Source organism: Strigops habroptila, chromosome 1 (genome assembly GCF_004027225.2).
Source record: "Strigops habroptila isolate Jane chromosome 1, bStrHab1.2.pri, whole genome shotgun sequence".
NCBI lineage: Eukaryota > Metazoa > Chordata > Aves > Psittaciformes > Psittacidae > Strigops > Strigops habroptila.
Window position 1 is genome coordinate 25328108 of NC_044277.2, and position 16838 is coordinate 25344945.

At 39.2% G+C, this 16838-nt stretch overlaps 1 protein-coding gene across 1 annotated transcript; it reads right to left on the reverse strand.

Moving 5' to 3' along the window:
- Positions 1-651: 651 nt before the first annotated feature.
- On the reverse strand, positions 652-12200 carry OTUD6B (OTU deubiquitinase 6B). The gene is made up of 7 exons (XM_030493934.1): positions 12000-12200; positions 9244-9398; positions 7489-7584; positions 5737-6049; positions 4194-4255; positions 3414-3520; positions 652-2865 (listed from the first exon to the last, which is right to left on the reverse strand). Exons 1-7 carry the CDS (start codon positions 12088-12090, stop codon positions 2781-2783), a joined length of 909 nt encoding a protein of 302 aa, XP_030349794.1. The 5' UTR covers positions 12091-12200; the 3' UTR covers positions 652-2780.
- Between the last annotated feature and the right edge of the window lie 4638 nt (positions 12201-16838).

Consider the following 16838-nt stretch of genomic DNA (forward strand, 5'->3'; position numbering starts at 1 on the left):
CACCGTGTGTGGCTCCAAAAGGAGGCCAGTCTCCTTCATGCCCCAACTTGCCTGACTGTACCCATTGCTTTCTAGAACAAATAACTTCTTCCCTTTAAGAATATTGCACACAATTGACTGCAGACCACTAGACAGTTTCCCTCCTATTCATGTGAGCATTCCTACTGGAAACTAATCTCAATCTTGCAAAAAAAAGTTACCTAATAGCCCTTAAAAGAAATAGTGGCTGAATAAACTGATGTCAATCAATTGCAGATAAAAGCAGGAAAAGCTACTTAAATACATAAAAACTCAAAGTAGTGATATTTTGCAGAGAAAACGTAATCTGACAAAGAAGTTAAAAGGTAAAATGTGTGAGAAAACCCTCTCAATTTCTCCATACATAAAAATGATCAAGTGAAGTTCAATACTATTTTCAAATACAGCTTTTCAGAAGAGCTCAAGATTAACTGCTAAAACACTGAGGATAAATTTTGTTTAGAAACAACTTCATTTCATAAAGAATAAAACTGAATAAGAATAGTCAGTTGTTGGAGAATTCATACTACAGTAGGACCCTAAAGCCATAAAAATTACATGAGTAAACTTACTAATACTAGGACTTAAGAAGCGAACAATGTAAGTACAAAAGAAAAAGTGATCACAACAAGATTTGCCACAAACAAATCAATTTATTACTTTTTGGCACGTCCCATACAGCCTGAGTAAAGATCTTTCACTCACTATATTAAAACAGTATTTCGCTTTATACAAATTGTAAACATCTTCAACAGGACAAACTGTTGGTACAGGCCTTCCACGATTCTGGCATCTTTTCTCTGCCAGTTAATCAAACAAGAATGAAAACCCAATAAACCAAAGAACTTTTTTCACAGGGTATCTATAAAATGCAGCGTGCATTTCATATCACATCAAATCTAAAGAGCAGAGAAGAGGATTTCTCATTATTATTTGTGAAATACATAGTGGTATTATAAATAGAAACATTTTTTCCATAGTGTTGTATCCAATTTTTTGTTTGAAATTAAAAACATTGTTTTATACAATCCAGGTAGTAAATCAAATTCTACAGTAAACCAGCTGCTATAAATACAGCTCTATTTGCTATACTGTATCAGATAAATAAGGATGTAAAAAACCTCTTGATCTGGTTAATACTTTGTTTTCCCGGCAGGCACCAGTCTAAAGAAGTCATAATTCAAACTCTGCTTGTCCAAAACCACCTGCTACAATTCTCTGATTTTTTTTTTCCCTCCCTCTCTCTCAAAGTGCTTTAAAACAGACATATTCTGATCTATAAAGTGAACACTTATCTCCTCCTTCTTAAGAGCAGATTTTCCTTTGCAATCTGTAAGTCCCAGGAATGTCAATCTGCTGGCTAGCTTTACTGAAGGACTACAAGATGTGTACTGTTAGCTCATAATCCTCAAATGAGGGCAAAGATGTTTAAGCTTGGTATGAATTGTTTTTCTCCAAACCAACTCATCAGCACTAAAATACAGACAAATTATCATGTTATAGACTAAGACTTAAAAAAAAAAAATCAAAACCAAAACCTAACCACTTCTACGGTTAGAAAACAATTGCATTATAACTTTGGTTTCAGAATGGTGCTTAATTTTGGAGTCACATTTACAGTAACTTAAAGACAAAAATCTGCATTTCTAACGTAAAATAATCAAGCCATTTTAAAAAACCTCCACCTTTCAAGTCTCTGTGCATCATAAGGAGCAAAGACAACAAACCTAATTCTTCTGCAGATCACCTTTAAAGTTACTAACAAAACCCAAAGTGTTTATTTCTACACCCGTATGCAACCAGCTGTTTTAGAGCATTATAATACATCATACTTTAAAACACTAAGTGTTTAGCTCAGCAGATCCATAAGTTACAAGGTCAGATGAGTTTCACTACCTCAAGTGAGGACATTGAGGAGCTTTTTGTTTGTAAGATTTCTGTATCACTGAAATGCACAGATGAAAGACTATGAAGGATGAAAAACACATTTAACCCGCATCAGTGTTATGATGTACAGTCATGAACAATGCTTTTCCTACAGATTCAGTACTAGGAGCAGCACCATGTGTTCAGTTCCTACTGTCAACTGCAAGGAAAAAAAAAAAAAATTAAGTCCTCAAACCTTAGTAAAAATCTTAGGCAAAAGTCTTGAAACTGTGCAATTCCTTCACACAAGCAACATACCCTACTACTGGATTTGCCTCCTGCTCTTCTCTGCCCAAATAAACAAGAGGATCCCTACTACAGTGTTAAAACTAGATCCTGCTGGAACTAAAAACGCATTGTAGAGGACATTGCATCCATTAAAATAAAATCAAATATTTTAAATGCCTTAACTCTTCCACAATCATCAAAATCTGCCAGAAACAATGTAACAGGAACCTTCAGGTAATCTGAACTCTTCAGCAGAAATGCAGAAAAGAACATTCAGCAGAAATGCAGAAGAGAACATTTACTACTTGGTATTTTCACTCCAGCATGGGAAGAAGCTCTATTAAAAAACCGAAAAAAAGATCCAATCTACACAGCCATCTTTTTAGAGAAGATCTTCTAAGCATGATTAATATCAACAAGTTCAAAATACTGTTGTTTGGTTTTGTTTTAAATCAAGAGCTATTTCTGATTTATAGTCAAACCTCGTAAGTATTTTTCACTTTTAATCCATTCCATTTAGTTTTACTTTCCAGTCTATGTGTGAATTGTCTGGAGCCCAACACATCAAGATGCAACTGTTATCCATGTGGATTTCTGATTTTTGTATGCTAGCTGCCATTTTCTGTAGCAGTGTCTGTTAAAAGTTTTACAGAATTATAATGTTCTCCTAATCCATAGGCATGTCTCATATACCTGAAAAAAAAAAAAAGTTACAGCATTAGTGTTCAGTTTAACTAAAAGTATAGGTCATGATAAACATCAATAGCACTGGAAGATAGCTTAGACAAATTCAAGTTTTAGCACAGAAAATATAGGGTCATTAAACAGAAGAGTATTAATAGTTTCAAATTCTGGTGACTTCCAGGCACAAATCGACGTCAACTTTCAAGAGAAAAAAAAAAAAAGTTTCCTGCATCTTCTATCAATTTCACTACTATTTTGTAATCACCTAAGAGATAAAATAACCTTGTGTCATTCTATAAAGCAGTGATTAAATCACACTTCAGACTGATTGTCAGCATTCTCAGAACTCTAATTACAAGTATTTTAAAACTTATCTTAGTATCTTTAAACTGTGTCAATCACAAACATAATTTCTGACCTGTAAGATCGTTATTCAAGCAGCATTTCAACATCAGATATATAACAGCAAATAAAAGAGCAGGTGAGAATCAAAGCTGAGCCCTCTGCTATAGAAATAAGTGCAGTAATTTTAAGAAGCGATAAAATTACATACTTACACAAGTATTATTGGTTTGCCTGAATATTCTTCACCAACAATAATGGGAGGGGAATCCATTTGCACAACTTCAATAGGTGTTTGCAAAATGTGCGACAAAGCCCTTAGCTGTAAGGCATAAAAGCAATTCAATAATAGGATTAAATCCAATGCAGGGAGAAGAAGACATTACATTTAGCTTTAGCTGACATGAGCTCAGGCATAACATTTCAAATATTGTTAGAAATTACACTTTACTAAAATAAGCAAAATTATTTTAACTTTTTAAACTTTAATTGAAAACAGGTTACCTTAATTTAATCATTGTTTTGATGATAAAACACAGGTAACACTGGGCTAACTTCAGTAAATTGGTAACTACTCTTTCATAAAACAATAAATAAGACAAACTAAAATAAATACTTATTTTCTCAAGCTCAAGTTCTGGTTTATATCACAAAAATTAACACTGCTCTATTCTAGTCAGCCTTGCTACCATCTAAGCTTGCTTCATAAAAGGCTTTCTCCTTAGAAAGTCTTCCCCCACTTATACTGTCAGTCTTCCTAATGACATTTAGAAGTACCAAATTCATTAACTTGCATGTCATCAAATACATAAGAACAGTGATGCACCATCAGAAAAGGGGAAACAATTTATAACCACAGAAAAAAGTTCTGGATAAATAGTTTATGACTATGTTCCCTTATGCCTTCGGGTATTCTTTCTTATGAAGCCCTTTTTTGAAGGTATGTTCACTCACTTCAGAATTTCACAAATAAAAATTACCAATGCAGTACTTACTTCCAGCTGACCACCCCATGCAGCTGTATTTGCTATGTCATCACAGTATTTTTCAAATTCCTCTGCAGGGAAAGAAAAGACAACTTTTAGTCCTTAGTTGAGGACAAGCAACCAAGGAAAAGTACTGATTCTACAGTGAGGAACTAGAACCTGAAAAGTCCAAATACATTATACAGGAAAATATCTATGTTCACTTAAGAGAAGGAAAATAAAAGAAAAACACCAGAAGCCAAAAAAAAAATCCACCCATTAACTGGCGGATTTATATTTTACATTTTAGGGAACTGCTAACAAGCATGAAATTGCATATACTCTTCTTCCTGTTAAGTTTCAGAGAGTGTTGCTTTTTGACTTCAGATAAGAATGCAATAGCAAGTAGTACACTAAGCTGTTATGTTACCTAGGTGTCAGGTGTGTTTATAAAAATCTAGTTCAACAGGTTTCCAAATTAGCTGCCTTGTTTTTAACCTCTGAGGTATTTATTCCCAATAGTTTCTTTGTTAACAGCAAAATAATCCTTTTACAGATCACGTTTGACTGGAATCAAGCTTTCAAATTTATAAATTACAACCCTACAGGCTTCTGAACCCTATGAATAGATTCTGATAAAGAAAGAACAGATTTTCTGAAAACTGCTCAGAATTGTTTTTCATATATTCCCCTTAAAACAGACTTCAGAGACACAAGAAAACCACAACTCTCTGCTGCTTTGTAGCAACTTTTTTCAGTCTTCTCTTGGGGAACATTTATCCTGTGACAATTATCTTTGTCAACACCGGAAAAGATGCCTCCTACTTCACAACAGCCCCCAGTCACCAAATGAAATCCACAGCTATAACTACTAAATGAATGTAGCAGTAAGTTCAAAACAATGTATAAAGTCATTTACATGCCATGAATAACAGAAATGAAAAAATCATTTATTGCTCAAATAAGTAGTATGTAAATTCCATTTAACTACATTTACTCAGCCTACACCATTGCTCCACACTAAATGCTTTTGTATTTTTCAGTTTAGTGTTTTTACAAGAAAGGGCTCCAAAAGACCTAGCACAAACACTGAAAATAAAGGGTAGAATAAGAAAAAGCATCTAAGCAAACTATAAAATAGATTTGTTTGAATTTCACACTCAGTTTTAACAGCTTTCCTATGTAAATTGAAAACACCAGTATAAAACTGACAAAAAAAATCATCCCTAACCTGGTAAGTTAGTTCTAACAAGTTGTTTATAACAACTTCAATCACATCCCAGAACATGATTACCATCTAATAATCAGCAGGTTTTTTATTGTTTTTAATGAGGAATAATGTTTTGTTAGATCACTATAAAGAAAAAAAATTACAAAGATTATTAAAAAATAATCACAAAGATTCAGGTGTACCAAGTTTCACAGCAGATCACAGTTCCGTGTTCCACAGAACACAGCTGAACCAACAAAGTTCAGGAACAAACCATAATGGGTTAATCCCAATTCAGCTGTGAGAGAATTATCCGAAATAATTATAACAAGTTTTTAAAGTCTCTTATGCCACAAGTCTTACCTCTGCTATACATGTCTCCAGTACTAGGATTTGTAAGAAATGGCAGGAAGTCATCAAAGTGACTCTGCATATACTTTGCTGTTTGGTTCCTCAGAGTTGCAACAGTCCAGGAATTTTGGCGATCCTTGAGTTGATCTTCAATAGCTCTGTACATGCAGTGGCCATCTGAAGGGATCTGTTTAATCTCCAAGTGCCTTGCTGCCAACAGGGAAGCAAGTTTCTGACTTTCAAGATGTCTAGCACCTGTTAAGTTTGCTATCTCAGCTTCAGCTATCCTTTCTTCTCTTTCTTTCTCCAAGGCAGCTTTTTTTTCCTTAGATTTAAAACACACACACATACACACACACACAAAAATACATCAAATGTTAATATTTAGAAGACACCTGTACAGTTCTCGGCTTAGTGCTTGCTTCTAACTCTTCAGGTGTTTTCTCAGCACATTCATATCTGTGAAATGATCACCTGAATCAGTACTACCAAATCTTAGAGACCTTCTAAATCCAAACTTTAGCAATCGGTAAGTGACCAATATATCCTAACTCCCTCTGACACCACACCCAAAATTATGTGACTGGAGAAATCTTCATTATAACAACATGTAAAATAACACTTCACAACATTGTATAAAGGCTATTAACTGTAGTCATTTTCTCAGGATCACCTATTTCAACACACTGAAAAACAAGTATGGGAATTCTAATTAAACAACAAAATACTGCTGTTTCATAATAAGTGTGAGATCTACCACTTACACATATGATTGCATTATGGAGCTCATGTCATGAAACTGAAACTCCCTTGGGCTAGGTTCTATACATAAAAAAGGTTGCTCCTAACCTAAAGGACACGCAAGAATGCATGCAAACACAGAAAATACTAGAGGGGATGAAATAATACATAACATAAACACGACTTTAATAGAACGCTTTGTAAGTTTACACTCACATTTACAAGGGAATAAGGGTCAAAGTAAACAAGCAAATAAAAATGAAGCAGTAGAGAATGATCTTTTCCACTTTCACACTTCAAATTCACCACAAATGAAGACCAGACTGGTTTAGGCAACCACAGCACAGGAAAACTAGACTACGGAGCTGCCAGTTTGCCTAAATGTGGTGCCATGAATTAAGAACATCTTTTTATCATGTGCGTTACAAAGCAGTTCTGCAGTAGTGATGACGTAAGAGGGGATGGACTCTGCAATAAAGCAGTGGTTCTCTGGCCCTGAACATTCATGTAGATACGATGAGAATGTTAATCCACCGCGATCTAACATCTAAAGCTTAACAAGATTCAACCCCAATGGCCTGGACACCAAGTGGTGTTTCTTTACTCAAAAAATTACAAGAATTTCAGTATTTATGTTCTTTTGGCAAATGTTTAAAGTTCTACTACTTGCATAGCTTCCATGTAGTATGCTACATTGTTTTAATTCAATTATTTTATTTATTAACTTTTTTGTGAAATTCTTTTAAAATTTTTCACTTTACATAATTATTTTTTTTCTGGCTCCCATCTCCTGACCTATTCCGATTCCCAGCTCATGGCTGAGGGTAAAAAAGTATAACTATTTATAAAATGCTTACATATCTCTAGGTAGCAGCTTTACAGATTTTCAAGGCACCCAGTAGGTACAGCATCAATACTGAATTAGCCAGCTAATGTCCCCTGCAAGATTAACTTTGGTTATTACAGTTAAGTGAATATAACTTAAAAATTTTACAAATATTTGATTGAAATGTTAAGTCATACCCTCCTCTTCTGTGCTTTTGATATTCGAGGATGCTGATTATGTTGCTCTACTCCTTCAAGCTCTAAATTTGCAACCCCATCAGCTATAGAATCTGTCTAAAAAGAAAAAACAAAAGTTAAATGTTCTTATTAGTATAAATAATAACCAAGATGCACATCTCCTGAAACCTAAGTTCTGTTCCTACGTAACTCCAGGGTATATTTATGAAGTTTAACCACACAGGTATGCGTATAGCACAGAAGCTGTCAAAGCCAAAAGTAAAGCCCTTCACATCCCAGACCACAGTCATGCATTTTATTACTTTTTCTGTAGTCTCACCAAAGATACAGGTATGAGCTGCATATCTCAAATTTGCTCTGTATGTTCTAGTACAAGCTTCCACACTTAAGTGTGAACACTGCTTACCAGACAAAAGGGAAAGCTATGCCCAGGGCAAGGATTTTAGCTTGAAAGGTCCATCATAAAGTTTTGACAGCTCATTTAGCAAAATAAAACCCTTGAAACTAATCTAAGATTCAGGTAAACAGAAGCATTATGTTTAATGCTTATGCTTTAATCATCTGCTTAAAAACTGCTACAGAAGATTGTTAAAGGCTCATAACTCTCACAACTGAACATGGTTTTTTCCCCATAAGGATTCTTAGCAGATGCTTCTCAATCAAGTCTATTTCCCTAAAAGTAATTCAGAAGCGTCTTCACTCATTTTCAAACCAAAGTATATTCTGCTTAACTCTGTGTTAGGTCACTAAAACACCTACTCCAGAAATATCAGGCAGACAGATTTTTCATAGAATCATAGAATAGTAAGGGTTGGAAAGGACCTTAAGATCATCTAGTTCCAAGCCCCCTGCCATGGGCAGGGACACCTTGCACTAAACCATGTCGCCCAAGGCTCTGTCCAGCCTGGCCTTGAACACTGCCAGGGATGGAGCATCCACAACCTCCCTGGGCAACCCATTCCAGTGCTTCTCCACCCTCACTGTAAAGAACTTCCTTCTATCTAATCTAAACTTCCCCTGTTTAAGTTTGAAGCCATTACCCCTTGTCCTACCACTACAGTCCCTAAGGAAGAGTCCCTCCCCAGCATCCTTGTAGGCCCCCTTCAGATACTGGAAGGCTGCTATGAGGTCTCCACGCAGCCTTCTCTTCTCCAGGCTGAACAGCCCCAACTCTCTCAGCCTGTCTTCATACAGGAGGTGCTCCAGCCCTCTTATCATCCTCGTGGCCCTCCTCTGGACTTGCTCCAACAGCTCCATGTCCTTTTTATGTTGAGGACACCAGAACTGTACGCAGTACTCCAAGTGAGGTCTCACAAGAGCAGAGTAGAGGGGCAGGATCACCTCCTTTGACCTGCTGGTCACGCTTCCTTTGGCGCAGCCCAGGATACGGTTGGCTTTCTGGGCTGCAAGCGCGCACTGCTGGCTCATGTTCAGTTTCTCATCAACCAACACCCCCAAGTCCTTCTCTGCAGGGCTGCTCTGAATCCCTTCTCTGCCCAACCTGTAGCAGTGCCTGGGATTGCCCCGACCCAGGTGTAGGACCTTACACTTGGCTTGGTTAAACTATAACGTTGGCATCAGCCCACCTCACAGGTGTGTCAAGGTCCCTGTTTTGTTTGTTTCTTTACAAGACCTAAACAGCCAAAAGAAACACTTCAGGAGATGTATGAGCGTGAAGCATTAGCATCATTCACAGATAACAGTATTGCACCAATTTAGCTAAAAGGTCTGTTCATCTTAAGTTAAGGCACCTACCTTATTCTGCTCAGGTGAAGCTTCCTTCAGCTGCTTTAATTCCTCCTTGTGCTTCTGTTCAAGTTCTGCTTCTAGTTTGGAAACTTCATCAGCCAGCTGTTTTCGTCTCTTTTTATCATTCTTGGGAACAGCATTTTTCATGCCTTGAATTTTTGCTGTTAGAGAAGTAGTGTAATAAAGATTACCTCTAAATATAGATAAGTTCAGTCACCGCACAAAAGACAACTGCAAGCAAGTCATGCAGAAGAAATTCTACAAATATCAACGTATCGGTATGTTCTAACAGTTCAGCTATGAGACTGCCTCTTATGATCATCACATTTTAAAGCAGCTATATTTTTCTTAAAAGATGCAAACGCTGTATCCAAAGAAGAGAAAAACTTGTGCCAAGTTACTATTACAAATGCTTATGAACTTCAATGCAGCAGACCTCAGCTTGTTGCCTTCAAAAAGATTATCTGGGCATTGAGATCTCAAATCCTGTCACAGGGAAGATGTGTAAATTTTTAATTACACAAGCAGCAAATTAAAAGCAAAACCAGAGTTTACCTATCCTTTTAAATAAAGTTTCTAAAAGTAAATTTCTTCTATTCAAGAAGAAGAAAACCAAACCTCAACTTGCTCAAATTCCGTAAGTATTTTTAGGCTGTAAGTCAAGGCTCCATTTCTCAAACCATAGAACAGCTTTGTTAGAAAGGATGTCCAGAGGTCATCTGGTTCAGCCTCCAGCTTGAAGCAGGGCTGAATTCAAACCTACATCAGGTAACACTGATTCAGATTGATCTTGAATTTATTCAGACGACTGTGAAAAGTCTCCAGGGATGGACATTTTGCAACCTTTCTGGGCAGTTTTTTTCCAATGTTTAACTACTCTTGTTATGAAATTTCTTTCCCTTTTTCCTCCCACAAGGATTTTTGTTGTTACCACTTTCAGACACTGTCTCTAGTTCATTCTCTGCACTTCACTTTGCAAAGTCTGGTCCATCCATTATGCAGTTGGAACTACACCCAGATCCCCCATAGTCTTTTCTTCTTCTCCAGGCTGAACAATAACAACTTCCACAACCTGTGCTCTTAGATGAATATTCCCTGCTAGTTCTGTATCCACTGTTTTAGAGTTACAGCACCAACTATTTAAGACCCTGCCAGCTATTCATCAGCTGTACATTTTCCTATCATTCACCTGACACACTGAGCTGAAGATGATGGGGATGATAATGAAACTTTTTAAGAGGAGGCAGCAATGATGCTCATACTGAAAGATTTATGCTAAGCATTCAGCCGCACAGATCAGGTGAGTCGGTAAGACAGAAAAGCATTTTGTTCATAAAGATTAATAATGGGGGAAAAGGAAATCTGGGACTTAACAAGCACACACAAATACACAAGGAGAGTATATGGGGGTGGTGAAGACAAGGGTCATCAGCTGGAGGAGATGCTGGATTTTCAGAGGCTGAGATGCACTTTATGGTATTCTTATGAAAAAACTGTTTTGCTCTCTGTCAAACAGTTATCATTGTACTTACAAGGAATGTATTTTTCAAGTACGAAAATATGTGCCTGTAAGACACCTGCCTCTCCTGACTGGGAAGACAGGAGTTCTGTCTTCTGAATACCCTTCCCACCTTTAGTGGAGGATTACAATTAGATACCTCCTATCACCTTCTCCAGGTGAGAAAACCTCAGCCTCTCCCAACCAATGTGCCGTGTGCTCCAGCCACCTAACCACGATCCTTAATTCCTACTCCTCTTTTCAATTTCAACCAAATTTGAGGGAGAAAAAGGCATCTCAAAAAAGTACATTCCTATAGATATAATAACAATACCATGCCCAATAGCTTCTCCTCTTCTTTAACCCTCTGAGAAAAGGCTGCAGATGGGGCTATTTCATTACATAGCAAAAAAAGCCAAACAAGGAAAAGGCCATAACAATGAGAATAGCTTACCAGAGAGTAATAGCTTACCTGAGAATATCAGCAATGAGAAAGGCTTAACAAAAACGTTATAATCAACTACAAAACAGAATCCACATAACTACTGGAATTATTTAGCTATATTAATTTACTGTAACAGAGTAGGTGAAACATGGCTTGTGAACAGTTCATAGCAGTGTAAGACCACAGAGGTCTTCTACTATAGACACTTTACTTTATAGAAACTTCTGTCCAGTCCTGTGGTTGGACAGAACTTAAAAGTTAATTTCAGATCAACTGCACTTTGAATGAAGAAGCTGCCTGGCAGCAAGGCCCCTAATGCAGGCTCTTCACTCTAAAATGCCTAACAAACCCACACCTTCTGTACCTCAGAACAAAAGCAGCAAAACGCTACCATAACGTTAATAACCCAGCACTATGGTGCGGCTCTCGAGCGTTACTGTGCTCCCGAGGCCACAGCAAGATGCCAAGAACCACACCTCGCAGCACAGCACAGCTCTGACACCCCTGCCAAGACGCGGCATCTCCATGGCCGCCGCCCGCTGCCCCTGGCGAAGGCCCTGCAAGGGCCGCTCCCTCCTTCCCCAAGGCCGTGCGGCTGACCCCAGCTACTCCCGGGGCCGTGCGGGGCTCCAAGCTTCGCTCCCGCGGAGCGTCCCCCGGGAGACGGCCGAGAGCGGGACGCCGAGAGCGGGACGCGAGCCCGCCACACGTCTCCCCGCCACCCCCTAGCGAGGCGGGCGCCTGAGGGAGCCGCTCTCCGTTCCCCCACTCCCCAGCCTTCTCCGCTGCCCGCCCTTCCCCGGCCCGTGGGCTCCTCACCCTGGAGCTCCCGCTTCTCCTTGCGCTGCCGCTTCACCAGCTGCTGCAGCGGCCCGTCAGCCTCTGGCTCCTCATCTCCGGAGCCCTCCATAGGCGCACGGGAGGCCCGCAGGACGGTCTCACTCCGCGTCGGCGGCGGTAGCGCGCGTAACCCCCGACCCCGGAGCGAGGCGGGAGCTCGCCGCGCTTCCGGCAGCGCCGCCCCGCCCAGCGCCCGCCGGTGAAGGGGGCGGCGTGGCAGTCACCTTCGTTCCTGTGGCCTTCGCGCCCCACGGAGCTCCAGTGGGCTGCCTGCCGCCCTCCACCACCCCGTGGTATCCGAGCCGCCTCCACCTCTCCGGTGTCCTGGGGCTGCCCCTTGCGCCTCCCCCCCGCGCCCCCCGTGACTGTCCCCTGACAGACTGCAGAGTTACTCACTCGTATCTCCTGCCTGATAAAGGACTTGCAAGGACATGTCTGCACTGAGGAAAAATGGTACTAGAGACAAATCCTGTTAAGGAGGAGGGCTGGAGGTGAGAAAGGAATTGTTTAGGGGTCTGCAGTGATTTATCACGTCGAGGGAAATTATTTAACCTGTTCGCTTTTGTGCAAAAACACACGGCGCGCTTTGTGTGCAAATTTTATACCTGAAGTTACTGAAAGCTAAAAAACCACTCAGGAAGATTCTGGATTTTCCAAGTTGTGATGTTTGTGATTTGTGTCTCCCCACCACTGTGAAAGCATGTCTCATAAAGAGTTATATTTTTATTACAGTAAAATCCAAACTTACTGGTTGGAGTCAAATCCCCACCTCAAACTGGGAACTACAAATTCTTGTTGAGTGCCAGTGTGGAGTGAGATGCTTTTCTGTTCACCTGTCACCAACATTATTTGGGGGAACATTCAGTGCATCTGGGCAAAATTTAATTTATAAACCTTAATACTGTAATTGGGTTTAAAATTATTCATATACTATGAGCAAATACAAAATAAGGACAAGTCTGGGTTAGATTTGCCTTGGCTAAGATACAGATGTGCTCTCTTACCTGTTTGTCATATATTTGTCCACACATGTATGTGTATATGAATATGCTGCCTTTTAATACACTTAAAATACAATTAAAAGTGCTGTATATTTAAAAATAATACACTTTTGTACCTTCTGTATTTAAGTTTATTTTAGAACTTCATAACATTACAGCAAAGAAAAAACATCCTCTTTTTGCCATAACAAGACATTGCAATTAGATGTTCAGACGTATGACCCAATCCATCCCTCAAGCTCTCTGGAGTTTTGACTACAGGCTTAAATCTTTCACAAAAGTGGTAGTGGAGGCTCCTTCTCTTCAGCACAACTAGCACCAGTCCATGGGGATACATCTGGTGAGGTCCCTGTGGTGACTACTGGTTTTAGGCCAGACTTCTATCATGTCCCTAATATGTAATACAAAAGAATACAGAATAAATGCCAAGGACGAAATAAATAAATACATCAGGTGACCAAATGTAAAGCGCTAAGTGATGATGAAGGTAGGTTGATTGAAATGATCTTATGATATGCTAGCCTCATTTGAACACCACATACTGGAATACACTGGGGACTTGGAGTCAAGTGGGATTGCCAGGGCTGCAGGCATCCCGCCTGCCCTCCCTGTGTGCACTAAGGGCCCTGACGCTTCCTCCTGCGCTGCCTGCCCCGGGGGCCCTGGCTCAGCAGGGACCCCTTGCCCTGACAGGTCATTGGGACCATGTACATCAGGATTGTGTATGTATGTTTTACCCTCCCACAAATTCTGTGTGGTGTTCTTCTCTGACACTATTAAAGCACTTTAAATTAAGCCATACTGCAGTTTGCCTAATTATGATTCCTGGGTAGAAAGGGTGGTTTAACAGGTAAGGTCATAATAAAATCAGATGGTTAGAAACTGAAATAGGAAAAAAAAAAATAATCTGAGGTAACTAACTGTGAAGCACTTTATCTAGGATGTGGTAGGCTCACTATCACACAAGTCTTTAAATCAAGACTGAAAGCCTTCCTATGGGTATGTATTAGCTCAGCTATAAGTTATAGATAGGCTCCAGGCAAGTGACATTTTCTGATGAGCTCTCAGAATTCAAAGAAGCCTGACTGAATTACCATAACGGCTCTTTCCGATATTAAAATTTATGACTTCATTAATCTGTTTTGTAGGAACTTGAAGCTCCCGTTCAGATCAATGATAGCTGTAAGATGTTCTGTGCTAAGTACAGTCTGTGTCAAAATTGAAACTTTGAGAATTAAGGGGCACTTCTGAAATTTGATCGAATATTGTCAAGTTAGTCACTGAAATCAGTGACTGAGGGTTACCTCTGATACCAGTTGACTCAGACAGCAAATTAACCAACTGCCATGTTCACTTTATTTCATATTTCTTTTCTGAGGACAAAAGCATGCGTGGCTATTTAAAGCATTACACTTTGACATCCTTTCTAGTATCTTTCTCACAGTGGTTTCACAGCACTTAGTAAGCACACTGAAAATCAGGAAGGGTGTTTGTTCACTGGTATTTTATAAGCCAAGGTGGGACCCCTTGAACTTCTGTCCCTCCCCAAAAATCTTCATTTTGTTTCTTCACTTGCAAACCCAATAAGCTAATGCTGTGTAGCAGATGGTTTTCCTGACAGCAGCAAAGAATATCCAAATCTTACTCAGATAAATGATATAAAATGGTGGTGGAGCAAAGAAGCTCTCTTACTACTTTTAGGTCAGTGTGTATCTCATTCCCCTCCATTATCTCCAAGATGATTTTTGCTAAGCATTAAAGTTAATTATAGACTAGTTGTAGCTACAAACTCTTAAGTTGTACACAACACTCTTAAGTGGCTCTGTCGTTTCACTGAGGTTTTGTTGAGCATTTTCTGATTTTTGTACTACATAACCAGTCAATTTGGGTCACTTGATCCCAGATACTGAAGCAAAAGTAACTAATTTTTCCTTTACACTATGCCATAAAATTGGCTGGTAGTAAGATTTGCATTTATTTTACATGAATTAATTAGTATACATGAGCTTGCAACAAAGCCTCCATAGAACATGAAGATCAATATGGCACATTCTGTTAAGCTCCTACAATCTCCTAGTGTGGTACGTGTACTATATATTGTTGTCTGAAAGTTCGTTTATATCAGTAAATGAATTAGCTGGGCTTTTCTGTTCATTTATGTTTGCTGGAAACAGTGCTAACAGAATTTTGCAACAGGACATCTGCAGCTAAGATCCCTCATCTGTGGAACTGTTTTCTAGTAATTTTTCAACACATATCTGACAAGTGTCAGGACCTAATGCAAATCCAATCACTTAATAAAATCTGTAAGGAGTCGTATTTATCAGTTAAACAAAATAGTGGGGTTTATAACACCAATGTATTTACCTTTTCTGTGTGTAGCACCAGAAGGCGTAAAAGAATCTCAGGTCTCTGTTAATGGAGAGACATTCAGGGTCACTTGTTATTCACAGTTACCTTACAAGTGCTGGGATGCAGAGAAACTGTGGCTGTTACCTGGAGACATGCTTGATTTCTATGAAGACTGCTCTTAGGAAATGTGTGTGTTAGTGCTAGTACAATTTTGCTAACCTCTGCAAATGTATTGTGAGCTTTTCATTGTTTTGCTTTCCTAAATCTCAGCAGCTGGAATGGTGAGATTTCATGAAAACACACGAGTGTGGATTTTTAAGCAGTTTTCTTGGCTATATGACTAAGAGATGTGATGTGTTTGACAAGAGGCGACTTGAATGCATACTAAATGCTCAGAAACAATAAGCAAAAAGCCCAGCTCCAGCTCCTCACACTGCTTTTTAGTAGAAAAAGAATTAAAAATTCAACACTTGGGATTTCCAGTACTGAAGTACAGTCACTTAACACATTCAGTAGAGACTGTCAATCAGGTTTCACAGGGTTAGCACTGAGTGTCATCACGTTCTGCTGTTGTGGTCATGGCAAGGATCTTGGCTAATAATCCACACTCCGCTAAACCCCTTGAAGATGCTGTCATTTTCACTATGCTCTTTATTTGCTTTCTAGACTATGGAGTTGCCAACTATAGCTCATCTTATTGCTATAAAACAATGAAAGATAGTGTCGCATGTTAAGCAGCCATTTTTTTGCCAGATAATCTTCCCAGATTTCATGATAACAGAAGAGAAGAAAAGAGGGACCCCAGGAACTCCTTAAACTGCTAAAAAGTATAACTAGACAGTTACTATAATTTCTGAGACTCTCAAAGTAGTATTCAGTAGCAAGCATTCCAGCTAAAATTGCATTTTACATGTACATATACTTCAAGACAAATATATGACTAAATATTTGTACTGTGATTCACTCAATATAATTTCATATATCAAGAAAATACAATTACACTTTGATCCAGACCATTGCTGTCCTGAAAACAGACCACTGGTTAATTCTCTCCATCATTGTCACAACTCAACCAAAAATATTTGTCCATGTCAGACAAACTGCTGATGTACTTGAGCAGAGACCCGACACAGGCATGCATATTCCTCAGCAATGGGGTAGTCATCAGGGGGTTCAAGAGTGACACCTGCTGGGTGACAATCCTAAATGCTGGTAGTCTGCAAATAGCTTCAAACCCCATCTAGTGTGCAGACCTCCCCCGCCACGTTTAGATCTGTAATGATAGGACAACGGGTAATGGTTTCAAAATAAAAGAGGGTAGATTTAGATTCAATATTAAGAAGAAATTCTTTACTGTGTGGATGATGAGACACTGGAACAGGTTGCCCAGAGAAGTTGTGGATGCCCCATCCCTGTGTTCAAAGCCAGGTTGGATGGGGTTCTGAGTAACCTGATCTAGTGGAGG